Genomic DNA, 11,441 nt, shown 5'->3' on the forward strand with positions numbered 1-11,441 from the left:
CCTACTGGCCTTCAGCAGTCTCAGGCCACCAAGACCAGAAGGGGTCTGGAGCAAGGAAGGCTTATCCTCAGTGGAGGAGGACCAGGCTAGGGAGCACTTAAACAAACTGGAAATACCCAAGTCCAGGGCCCAAGAGGTTGTGTCCACAGGTGCAGAGGGAGTGTGCTGATGTCACTGCGAGGCCATTCTCAATTAGCTTTGAAACACAGTGGTGATGGCGAGAGGTTCCTGAAGACCGGACGAGACCAAGCATCTCTCCTGTCTTCAGAAAGAGCAAGAAGGAAGATCTGGGGACCTACAGGCCAGTGAGCCTCACCTCAGCCCCTGGAAAGGTCATGGAGAAAATCCTCCTGGAAATCATCTCCAAACACATGAAGGTCAAGAAGGTGATTGTGAGTAGTCAGCGTAGATCTATGAATGGTCTTCTACAACAAGGTGACTAGCTTGGTGAATGAGCTAGAGAAAGGGACAATTAAATAAATTAAGTTAAGGTTTTCCAAACCAAACATCCATTGATTAAAAGGCCCTCTACCTGTGCAGTGTAACGCAAGAAATCTAATAACTACCTGTTTTCATCTCTATTGCCTAGTATATTGCTTTATATGGTATCATGTATATAAGATCCACGTATATATATTTCTGTGTATATCCATGATCCGTATACACAGATCATATATATATATTTATCACTTCAAAATGACTTCATGCCAAGACAATTCTTTCTTCAGTTACGAATGCTGGGTGGCTCTGCGATGTTTGGGGACATGCTGTAAATTAATCAACTACTATCTGTAAAAGAGTTTGGAACCATAGGATGATGAGTACAAAATATTTTAATAGCCCTAAAATGTGACAGCTATTTTACAGGAAAGATAAAGTGGTAGTCCCATACCCAGAGAACTTACTGTAACCACAGATGGTAAGTAAAAAATCAGAGAAACAGAACAGTGTAGTTAGGAGAGAGCTTAAACATTTTTCAAATGTTAATATGGCAGTAACTGTTACCAGTTTCCTGTTTGTTTGTGATTCAGAAGAAATCTTGCTTAAGTACATGTAACAACTGCTTAGGCTAGAATTATAGTGACATTTAAAGATTGGGAGAGCTATCAAAGTACAAAGTTACTGAGAAACAACAGAAAACATGTTTCAAATTAAATGATACTTGCAAAAGACATGCTGAGTGGGTTAGGCAGGGTATTAAACAGGGCTGGGAATGTTGGGAGAGAAGGTTAGGACTGGAAAGAGAGAGCTCTGGTTCCGTTTGGTGAAGTGACAGCAGGTTTAAGGATGTGAATGGGGGACTGCACATGTAGGTCGTTTTGGTTTACAGGTATCTTGAAAGGAGGAGGAATGTGGCATGCTCAGTAAGCAGGAAAGCCATGAATTTTTAGCTCCACTTAAAAGGGGAGATTTTAAAATAATCCATAAAAGAAACACAAAGGAGAACTGGATTATCTTTCTCTGACGTCTCAAGGCAATGGTGACATCTCCACGGGAAATAAGGCTTCTGTAGTGGTGGATTTAAACGCACATTGTCGGTAGTTTCAGAAACATTAACCAATGTCTCTTGCCCTGCAAAGGAAAGTTATAACCTCATGCCGGTGCCAAACCCGAAGTCCGTACCAGAGTCAAGATTATCTCGCACGTAGTGCGATTCCTGGAAGACATTATTTCCTCAGATTTCTCTTAAGTGGGAAAGCCCCGCTTTGATGTACCGCTACAATGTCAACAGAGGGCAAGAGCCAAGCTCGCGTGGAATTTGAACCGCGCTGGGGCGGCACTGACGTCAAACCGCCGCCCCGGCCAGGGCCCCGCAGCCCCACTGTCCCCGTGCGGATCCCGGAGGGGGAAGCAAGGGCGGCAACGACACAGGGGAGAAGGAGGAACCAGAGATCGAGTTGCCCCATCTTTACTAAATCTCAGTCACCGATCTCAACCACCGCACGGGAAGCAATCTGTCCCACGGACTTTCTGTTCCGCTCACGGCTTGAGCCACGGCCGCACCCGTGTTTTACCACCCGGCTGCTCCCCCCCCGCCCCACGCGGCCGTTACAGGCCGCGGCCCGCGGCCGGGCACCCGCCTCGCCTTCCACCCCGCCTCCCCTGCCGAGGGAGCAGCCCGCTGAGGGGTCGAGCCCTTCCCCGGGCGGCCGGGCCCGCTCCACAGCAGCCGCCGCCGCTGGCTTGCCCCGAGCCTCCGCCAGGGCGGGGGGCGAGGTGCGGCGGCTGCCCCTGCCGCCGTATGACGCCACGAGGGGGCGGCGCAGGGCACGCCGGGACTTCTTGTCCTCGCCGGCCGGGCCGCCCGCCCGCTAAGGCGGGAGGTGAACTACAGCTCCCAGCATGCACCGCGCGGCGCCCTGGCTCACCGCGCCGCGCTCTAAGGCCCGCCCCGTCCCTGTCCCTGTCCCTCCATCGCCACTCTTCGCGCCGGGAGGAGGCAGGGCTGGCGCCGCTGCCGGTTCAGCCCGGCCTCTCTGGCCCTCCCGGCTGGGCCGCGGAACTGCCCTCTCCCTTCCCCGGGGATAGCGGGCAGCGATGCGAGGCGTGGCCTTCTTTTTGTAGCCGCCGGCAGGCCTTTGCCCTCGCCTCAGCCCCGCGGCGGCCTGCCGCGGGGTGACCCGCCGAGGGGCCGGCCGGACCCCGACCGCCCCTGGCGCCCCTCCCGCAGGGCTGAACGGGCCCTGAGGACGGCCGGTGGGGCTCGGCCCAGCCCGGCAGAGCGGCTGCCGCGGCGGGGAGCTGTCTTCGAGGAGGGGCCCCCGCCGCCGCTGGCAGGGGTGGGGGCGAGGCGGCCGGCGCCATGTGGCAGAGCATCGGGCTGACCTTGCTGGTGATTGTGGCCACCCTGGCCTGCGTGCTGCTCTTCATGCTGTGCGGTGAGTCCCCCCGTTCCCCTGGGTGGGGGGTGAGGAGGTGCGGGAGGGCTGGCCTGGCCTCGGTGTGCAGTGCTCGTGGGTGCCAACCCTCACCCTCTCCCCGTTTTCTCAATCTCCTGTGGTTCCTCTTTTCTCGAATTGACTGAAGGAAATGGAAGGGCACCATGCCCCGGGGTGTCGGGGAGCGCGTGTGATTCACAGCGCCCCCTTCTCTTTGTTTCCAAATAACTTCGAGCCTTGAAATGCTTCCAGAGCTTAATTCAATGACTAATCTGAAGCTGACAGCTTTTCTAGTGAACGGACTACTGAGCAATCACAGTGCAGCTTGTGCACAGGTCTGAAATGCCAGTGAATGGAAGAAGCGAACGTCCTACTGGTACCGCTCAGCTTCTGACATCTGTTCGCTAGAACAGATTGAGAGCAGCTCTTGGGAGGTTTTTTTTTTTTCTTATGCAGATCCAAGACTTGCATTTTTTTGTAACTCAGAGAGAAGGGTTGTTTCAATGGGAGGCACGACTTGCAGGTCTGTTGCAAGTTCCTGGAAAGAACCAGCAGTGTAGTGCCTGTGGGGGTTGTGATCTATATGTTGAACTTGGAGGTCTGAAAAAAAAAAAAACAAACCAACCCAAAAAACGCCACCACCAAACTCAAACTCTGCTATAGCCTGTGTTGAAAGGCTTGTGAGATAAAAAGCAAATGATAGGTGGATCTATAAATGATTTTTGAAAACAAAGGCAGCGAAGTGAAGAGTCAGCTGACATTTAGTACTTAAAAAAAAATTGTTATTTGTTGTCAAAATGGCAAAGCATTGTGACAAGATTTTGCAATCTCAAGGGACTGGATAGTGAAATGGGAGGTGAAACCCAGTATTAACATGTATGGAGTAATGCACATAAAAAGTGTGAAATGTCTGCACGCGTAATTTACGTGGGGAAATACAATGGCTTCAAACTGAGCTGTTGGTATCCCAAAGAAAGGATTAGCTGAAGTAATTGCAAGTATTTCTCCAGAATATCTGTTTAATGCTTTGTAGCAAGCAAATAGGCAAGTAAAACAGACTGTCATTATGTTGCTACAGGAATCTACTGTGGGCCTGTCTCTCAAACAGTGTATTTTCTTGTTGAAGTGTGTTACCTTATTTAAAAATAAAATTATCCTAGGTTTTTTTTTTAAAAAAAAAAAAAAGTAGGATGGTGAGAGCATATAACGATTTCTTCATGAAGAAACTGTCTAGCCTGAAAAATAGATGGCTGGAGGAAGGGTGATAAAACTGAGTAGAGTGAAAAAGGTGAACTGGGAATGGTTGTGAAATTTCATCATTACGGAGCAATTGGAGTACATAAAGTGAAATGATCAAGCAACAGTCTTAAACCCAAAAGTTTTCTTTTACGCAATGGGGAAATAAATTGCAAACTCATTAGCAAAGAATATTTTGGATGCTGAAACTTTTTATAGTTTAAAGCTCACGGAAGAAAGGTTCACATCTCTAAGGCATAGTAGTAGTACTATATAAGGTGAGGAAACGTCTGAAATACAGATAACTGGGACTGCAAGCGTGTATGAGGGTACACCTTGTATACTTTCCCTGGTCCTGTGCTCTTTTTCTGTGCATCCTGTAGTGTCCACTGTTACAGACTAAATGATGACTTAAGTGGGTGTTTCTTCAGGTTTCTGTATGCTCATTTCATGGTGTTTGGCCACTTTTCATTTTCTGAAAAATGAAACATGGTACTTGCTAGGGGTTTTTATGTTTTCAGACTATGTATGTGAGATCTTTGCTTACTTTCTTGCTGAAAATTAAAACTGTTTTGCAATGTGCTGTTCAAAATCAGAAACGAGGTTAGTTTTCTCCAGGCCTTTCTGCTTCTGTCTGTATGTGACGAATGGAGTTGAAATGCTAAGGATCTCTTTAACTTTTCCTGCTAACTTAAACATCTCTCTAGTGCTTTCTTGCTTAAAGAGAGTAAAAGTAATTCATAAATGACTTTAAGTGGCTTATAAATACTTAGCAGTTTTAGAGTTCTGTATTGTACAGAAGGACTCGTGGTTTGAGTGCTTGCGGAGAACAATAGACCTAAATATCCAGGAGACATCCTAGAATCATGTGGCTTTCTGCTGCTTGCCACAAATATGATGTGATAAGTGCTATTAAAACTTAAATAATGGGGAAAAAATAATTTTATCACTTTCTAAAGTGAAAAGACAAAATTGAAAGCACAAACTATCAGAAGTTATTTGGACTAGTTCTTCAACCATGTGGAAAGCGCATGGCTTATTCCTGAATTAAGCATTTATGTTTATAAAAGTACTTTGAATAAATGACCTGATTTATTTTTCTTTTAAGCATTTCTGGATGCTTGCAACTGCTACTTTCACCGTTAATCTGAATTTGTTAGGAAGCAGGGAAGGCTTGCAGCTAGCAACGTCTCTATTTGTTAAACTGATCACATCTGACATAGAAACCACTGAGGGACTGTAGACATAGCAGTTTTTCAGTTGCTCTTCTAAGGTAACTTGCTTCCACTTTTTTTTATTCCCACCTTTTCTGATTTATTTTCTCGTGTGGTCTTATTGCTATTTTTCTGTATTCCATGTTCCTCTGCAGATGGAACTTCTGCATAGTCAAGGATACAGGGTAAGATAAAATCCCAGCCAAAGTGAACTCCAGTACTGCTTACCTCTGTGTATTTGTTTTATTTTCCCAATGTAGTAACGCATGGAGCCGTGTGAAACTGCCAAAGTGCCTTCAGTGGAACAGATGGAAGCGTTCATCTCGTTTGGCAGGAGAGGCTAATGAGATATGGTTTGAGACTTGATCTTAGAACAAAAATCCTGTAACTCAAAGTGCTGAAACAAATGTGGTTTGCTTCACAAGTCTGAATTCAGTTGCAGGTGGGAAAACATTTGAGCCCTGCATTCTACCTGAATAACTTTTCTTTAATGCTTTGTTTAAACAGTTGTGTAGCTGTTGTAAACGAGTGAAGCTTGTAAAATACCTCAAAAGATGAGGAAAATCATGCTTGACTAGACCCGCGATAAAGAGAAAATACCCTTTAATTTGAAGTTAAGTTCTGAAACTGTTACAAATGGCAGGTCAGAAGAGAGCGAGTTTCTTCGCAATCAGTCAGCAGGCAGCATGCAGTAGAGTGTTGCATTAAACAGGACCAGGTTGAAGGAGCCATGTGGAAACACGCACCACGTCACCTGATGTCTTCTGTTACCCCAGTATCACAGTAGCCTATGCTTCCTTTGGTCTGATCTTCTCCATAGCAAAGCTATCCACTAGGGCAGCACATTAGCTACATCTTAAAAATGGCACAGCATTAAAATGACTCATCAGTTGTCTTCTGTGACCACAGACGCAGAGCTCACAGTAGAACCTTGTTCTCCCAAATCTCAGGTTAGCATCTAGAGCTCTAAGCTCCTTTTTTTCAGCTATAGCTGCTTAAGATTTTCTGTGATGAACGCTTCAGCATTTGAATACAGGCAACGTTCACCTTGGTGATACCCCAGTTCTAAATTAGTCTTCATGTGCTGGAGTAATAGCATCCTGTTTTCAAATCGGTAGGGACACAGAGATAAAACGATCTTGCAGGACTGTGCAGGAAGTCCATAGCAAGGTCAGAAATAGAAGCCAGATCTTCAGACTCTGTCTGGTGCCATTCCTGCATCACCTTCCTTCCTTTCTTGGGTTCATTTGTGTTTACATAAGAAAAATCGACTTGCTTTACCCCGGCACCCAGTATTAGCCCTGGGTTTTTTTTTTTTGTTTGCTCTTGCTGATTCAAATGAAAGAGGAAAATGTACTCCAATAAAGAAAACCCTCCCTTAGGTTTTGTGTACAAGCCAGTCTAAGGTGAATGGAGTCCACGGACCTTAGACTTGTACCCCTCACCTTTTGAGGGGGAGTAACGTTGGAGTCAGATCACTTTTTCATTCCCCTTTACAAAGAAGCTGGTGTGGAAAGTAACAGAAAAGGTAGCTTTAACGAAGCATAGCAGATCATGAAATCTGTTTAATAACATCCTGATATTGCTATATAGATGTTACATAAATCTTGGTACGAGTCAGTAAAAAAGGCTTTGACTCACGGTCCCATCTTCACAAACATGTTGCATCATGATTTGTAAGAGGGGTTGACAGTGCTGGTGGCACAATGCCGAATGTGGCTTAAACAGCTGTGAATGGCACCTGACTGGGGCATTCTGAGTGAGACAGCGGCTCCCAGCTTTTAGTGAGTACTAAAGTCTGCGAGGCCGGGAGCTGCTGCTTGGCCTAAATGCAAAATGCACTCTGGTAGATGGGATTTCCTGACTATCTCTGGATTCAGGTGTCTGCTGCACCAAGAGCTGGAGCCCCGGCTTTGCATTGCGATGATGTGCTGTTGGATCTGGCTTACTACTTTCACCAATTAATGTAGAATATTATATATTATGGTCTGCAGGTCATCGCTGCTTGTTTGCTGAAGATGTACTGTGGGTATGCTGTTTGACTTCCACAGATTCTGTCAAGCTAAGGAGGATTTGAACAAATAGCTAAAGAAAATAAAGCAAGCACTGAAAGACTGATTCAAATCAAATATTTTGTGTGTGGTGAAGTTAAACCAGTAGGATTTCTTTGAGAGCAGGTTATCTGAACAAAGTGGAAGCATTTGAGATGCAAAGCGGTGGTGTCAGTCACCTGCCAGGAAGAGCTCACGGCAAAAGAGCTGCAAAGCTGAACTGAGCTGCATAAAGACAAGGATGCACAGAAATGTCCATTTTTCTTTCTTGTGCATTTTGGATTACTTTACAATTATTTTCTTCTTTAAAAATATGCTATTATGTAACTTGCAGTTCTTCAGTATGGTGTGGTGTTGGGTGTTACCACTTTGCAATGCTCTTAAGAGGCTGCAGAATGAATAGAAAACGCATTGGCTTTTGATTCGGCAGTAATTCGGTACTGGAATCTGCCTCTGGGCTTTGTCCGTCTGTGTGGTTTTGTTTAATGGCGTATTTAGTTGATACTGTTGCTGGAGAGAGTTTCTCTTACCTAGAATACCTTGTTCTTTAGTAGTCTGGTTATTTCCAATAATTCTTATTTAAGTGTTTAGTAACAGTGAGTCTCAGCTGAAGAGGTGGCCTTAACTTGATTTGGACAAGTGTGTTTGGTTTAGGATTTTTTTTTTTTAAATTTTCTTCCAAGCTAGCACTGCAACTAGAGCAAGTAAAAGAAAGAAATCTGTCTACTTTGATTACCTTATACCTAAATGTCTCTGGTACAGGCTGGGAAATCTTGTGAGGTTTTGAAACTCTAGTTTTCAAGCCTGGATGCCCTCCTGCTGTTACCATTGGCCAAGACTGTTGTGATTTTTCTTTTCAGTGCACTGCATTGTGGTTTGTTTTACCTGGCTATTGTCATTGGTCTGGTTGTTTGTCAGCTATAACCAGTCTTGTTGGCTGATTATTTACACTGTCTTGTTTGTAGTCTTGAGCTAGAGAGCTCTAAAGTCTGTTTATGGTACTTGGTATTTTGGTTACTTGGACCACTGTGCTCTAACTCAAACAAAGCACTGGGGAAAAAATAATGCTGCTGCTTTTGAGCGTCTGAGAATGAATTGTGAATGTTCTTTAGTATTTCTCCCCCCTCACAACAGTAATTCTGTGAGTTAAGTGGCTCGTTTGCAATGACAGAGGAGCATGTGGCTGCTTTATCTAGTTAAGTTAAAACACCTCCCTTAATGAGGTATTTATTTCTACCAAATATATTCAAGTCATGCTTCTCTGAAGTACTCTATAACTCTTTTGGGAAGGCCCTGAATGTTGTTGGCTCTTCCTCCCTCCCACCGAAGTAATGTGTCTGTTTCAGTCATTCACTTTGCAGGTGTTTTAGGTACGATTTTAAACAACCAAACAAAAGCCCGAACAGATGATGATAATAATAAGCCCTGACCAATTTGTGGCTGAGAGTTCCCCCCCATATGCTTAAGTGGATTTAATAGAATGTAGTGCATGCTTTTCATGCACTGTTAAGTCTAGTGTGTCAAATTTTGTCAACAAATTGGGGAGCTGAAGACAATTTTAAATGGCTTGTAATATTCTGCTTAGGTCTCACTTTCTTGCAAGCGTCCTATATTCACTTGGAATATTTTATACATTTTCTTTGCCATGTGGACTAGAAATGAGCATGGCTTTTGGAAATTTGATTACTTCTAATGATGTTTAGACCCATGAGAAGAATGGATTGATTTATGGTCTTTAGACTGCACAAAGCGTTTGAAGGTCCCAGAGACTTGAAATACCCCTCCATGGAAAGAGCTTTCCAAAAGTTGCTACTGGAATTTTTACTTGTAGATCTGAAAGAACAAAGATGCCAAAACCAGACACCTGCCATTGAGGTTTTTTTTCTAGGTCCAAGGAGCTTTAATGCATTTGTGGGACATCACACAATTTAATCCCAAGTCATTGAAAGGTTTAGGTACTAATGGAGGAGAAAGTACTTGCCGTAGGCTTTAGGAATTAATTTAGGTTGTAAAAGGTAGTCATATAAAAGCTTTCATCCAACGCTCCTCAGCAGCAGAGAAGTTATGGAAATTAAGTCGGCAGGATGTGAAAAGTATTCCAGGAGGAAGGGGAAGGGTGGGAACTTGTTTTATCCTGAGCAATGGCCTGCTTGTATTGGCGTGACTTTGATTGCCAAAGAGGAAGAAAAGTAGTGGTGCTGTGGTTACACAAGTGCCACTTATTAATCTTTCTTCCCCTTCCCGAATACGCCCCTGTTTGTCCACACTTGGAAGTCTGTTTCCGCTGACAGCAGTGTAATTGGGAGGATGAGTTTCCCTAGCTCTGTAAAACAAGGTTCTTAATATCTATGTAGGTCAGCAGTGTAGGCTTGAATATTTAGCAAGACCTTCTGAACAGAGAATGGGAGTATTAATTTATAGCTCAACACAAGACAGTTGGGTTTTGGTGTTGCAAGTGATGCTTATGCAGCATATGCTTTCAAATAGCTGTTTAATTTTCTGCTATTTTCACAGAGTAGTTCCATGTTCCGGTTCCATGGATGATGAGACTTGACTGGTTAGCTGGAGGGAAAGGGGTATCGCTAGTTCTTAGCTGGGTAAAACTCTGATCTCTCTTGACCTGAATGCTTAGATAAGGGAGGCCTTTTAAAAGGAAGATTTTGGTTTAGGTTTAGATACATTTTATCTGCTTTAAGTTCCTTCGCTGCCTGTTATAGAAGCACTTGTACAAGAGAGAGGAGGAGCTGGATCTTAAATATTTTCCAAGAGATATTCTAGAAATGTCACCGTATAAACTTGTGTAGTTTTGGGACCCAGAGCATTTTAGTAGTGGAGCAGAATATAAATTTACCAGGGAATGTTAAGTTTAGTTTAACAGGATTTGGGCATGGTGAGGGAACACGTTGAATTTGGGGATGTGATCTTTAAGTGAACATAAGGAAGACCGTATGCATTTCAAAATAGGATTTATTATAAAACATGGTATTAATTTAAAGATCTCCAGGAGTGTGCTTAGTAGTGATTATGTAATGCAGCTTTTAAAACGTGATTTTCAGAATGATGTGTTTGAGTGAGGATGGGAACTCTGGTGCTACCTTTTTACAGTGCTGTGTAATGGATTCTGAGTCCTTGTTTAAGGTACAGCCGTAGGAATTGCTTTTCTCCTGACAGTTAAGACCTTTATCTCTGCAATGCTGATCACTTGCCACGCCTGCCTTTGCTGTGGAGATACAGTTTGAAATGTGTAAGTCCTTGCCTGGAGCTTAAGAGCTTGCTTTGGGTGAGGACGAACTTCTGTCAAGTCGAATTGGTGGTGTGTTGTGTTGGCAATTGGAGAATGGGAGCTGATAAATTTTTTTCTCTGTTTTCTGGTATGCTTTGCCTGAGAGCTGACTGTCAATTTGTATGAAGTGACTAAGCAGTACCTTTTTTTCTTTCTCCTGCAGGCTGGTACGTGGTCTGGCAATTGTTTTTGTCTAAATTCAAATTCCTGAGAGAATTGATAGGTGATACGGGGTCCCAACAGGGAGACAACGAGCCTTCAGAGACTGAAGCTGAGCAGGAGACTCCACCCTCGCCTCAGAGAGGTAGACAGAAATCCGCTCGGCAGCGAAGGGCACCTACAGAAGACACAACTTAAAGTGCTCCGTTGAATTACTGACTAGCTATGAATGGTTAAGCACCTCTGCACTGTGGTGTTCAGTGGTTTGATTTTGCTGAAAAACTGACTTAAGAGGTAATATTAACACCTGTGGACCTTTACTTCTGAACTACCATTGTATGCTACTTCGGTAGAGGTTCAGGGAAGGCTTCAGCAGTGAGTCAGATACTGGAAGAAAGGAGTGGTGGAGAGAAACCTCCATCAGAGAAATGCTGAGCTGCTGTAGCTCCTGTCTCTGCACACAGATTAAAACCAGGTCCTGGACCATAGGCTTAACCTTTGCGTTAGTCTGAACATAGTAAACATTTCAGACTTGAAATGGTTTCTAAATTATTTTTTCTTTACAGCACTGTAACTACATATAGTGAAATTGAGTTTTATTTCCTTAGCTATATATGAG

At 44.2% G+C, this 11,441-nt stretch overlaps 1 protein-coding gene across 1 annotated transcript; it reads left to right on the forward strand.

Annotated features, from left to right (window-relative positions):
- The first annotated feature begins 2,803 nt into the window (after positions 1-2,803).
- On the forward strand, positions 2,804-11,173 carry SMIM13 (small integral membrane protein 13). The gene is made up of 2 exons (XM_009952525.2): positions 2,804-2,879; positions 10,827-11,173. Exons 1-2 carry the CDS (start codon positions 2,804-2,806, stop codon positions 11,018-11,020), a joined length of 270 nt encoding a protein of 89 aa, XP_009950827.1. The 3' UTR covers positions 11,021-11,173.
- Positions 11,174-11,441: the final 268 nt, after the last annotated feature.

This window comes from Leptosomus discolor, chromosome 8 (assembly GCF_034619465.1).
Source record: "Leptosomus discolor isolate bLepDis1 chromosome 8, bLepDis1.hap2, whole genome shotgun sequence".
In the NCBI taxonomy this organism is placed as follows: domain Eukaryota; kingdom Metazoa; phylum Chordata; class Aves; order Leptosomiformes; family Leptosomidae; genus Leptosomus; species Leptosomus discolor.

What these genes read in the sequence shown, in the direction of transcription:
- SMIM13 (XM_009952525.2), top strand. Translation starts at nt 2,804, where the DNA reads ATGTGGCAGAGCATCGGGCTGACCTTGCTGGTGATTGTGGCCACCCTG. An exon ending in GCTGCTCTTCATGCTGTGCG is followed by an intron (nt 2,880 to 10,826) that starts GTGAGTCCCCCC and finishes TTTCTCCTGCAG; the next exon opens with GCTGGTACGTGGTCTGGCAA.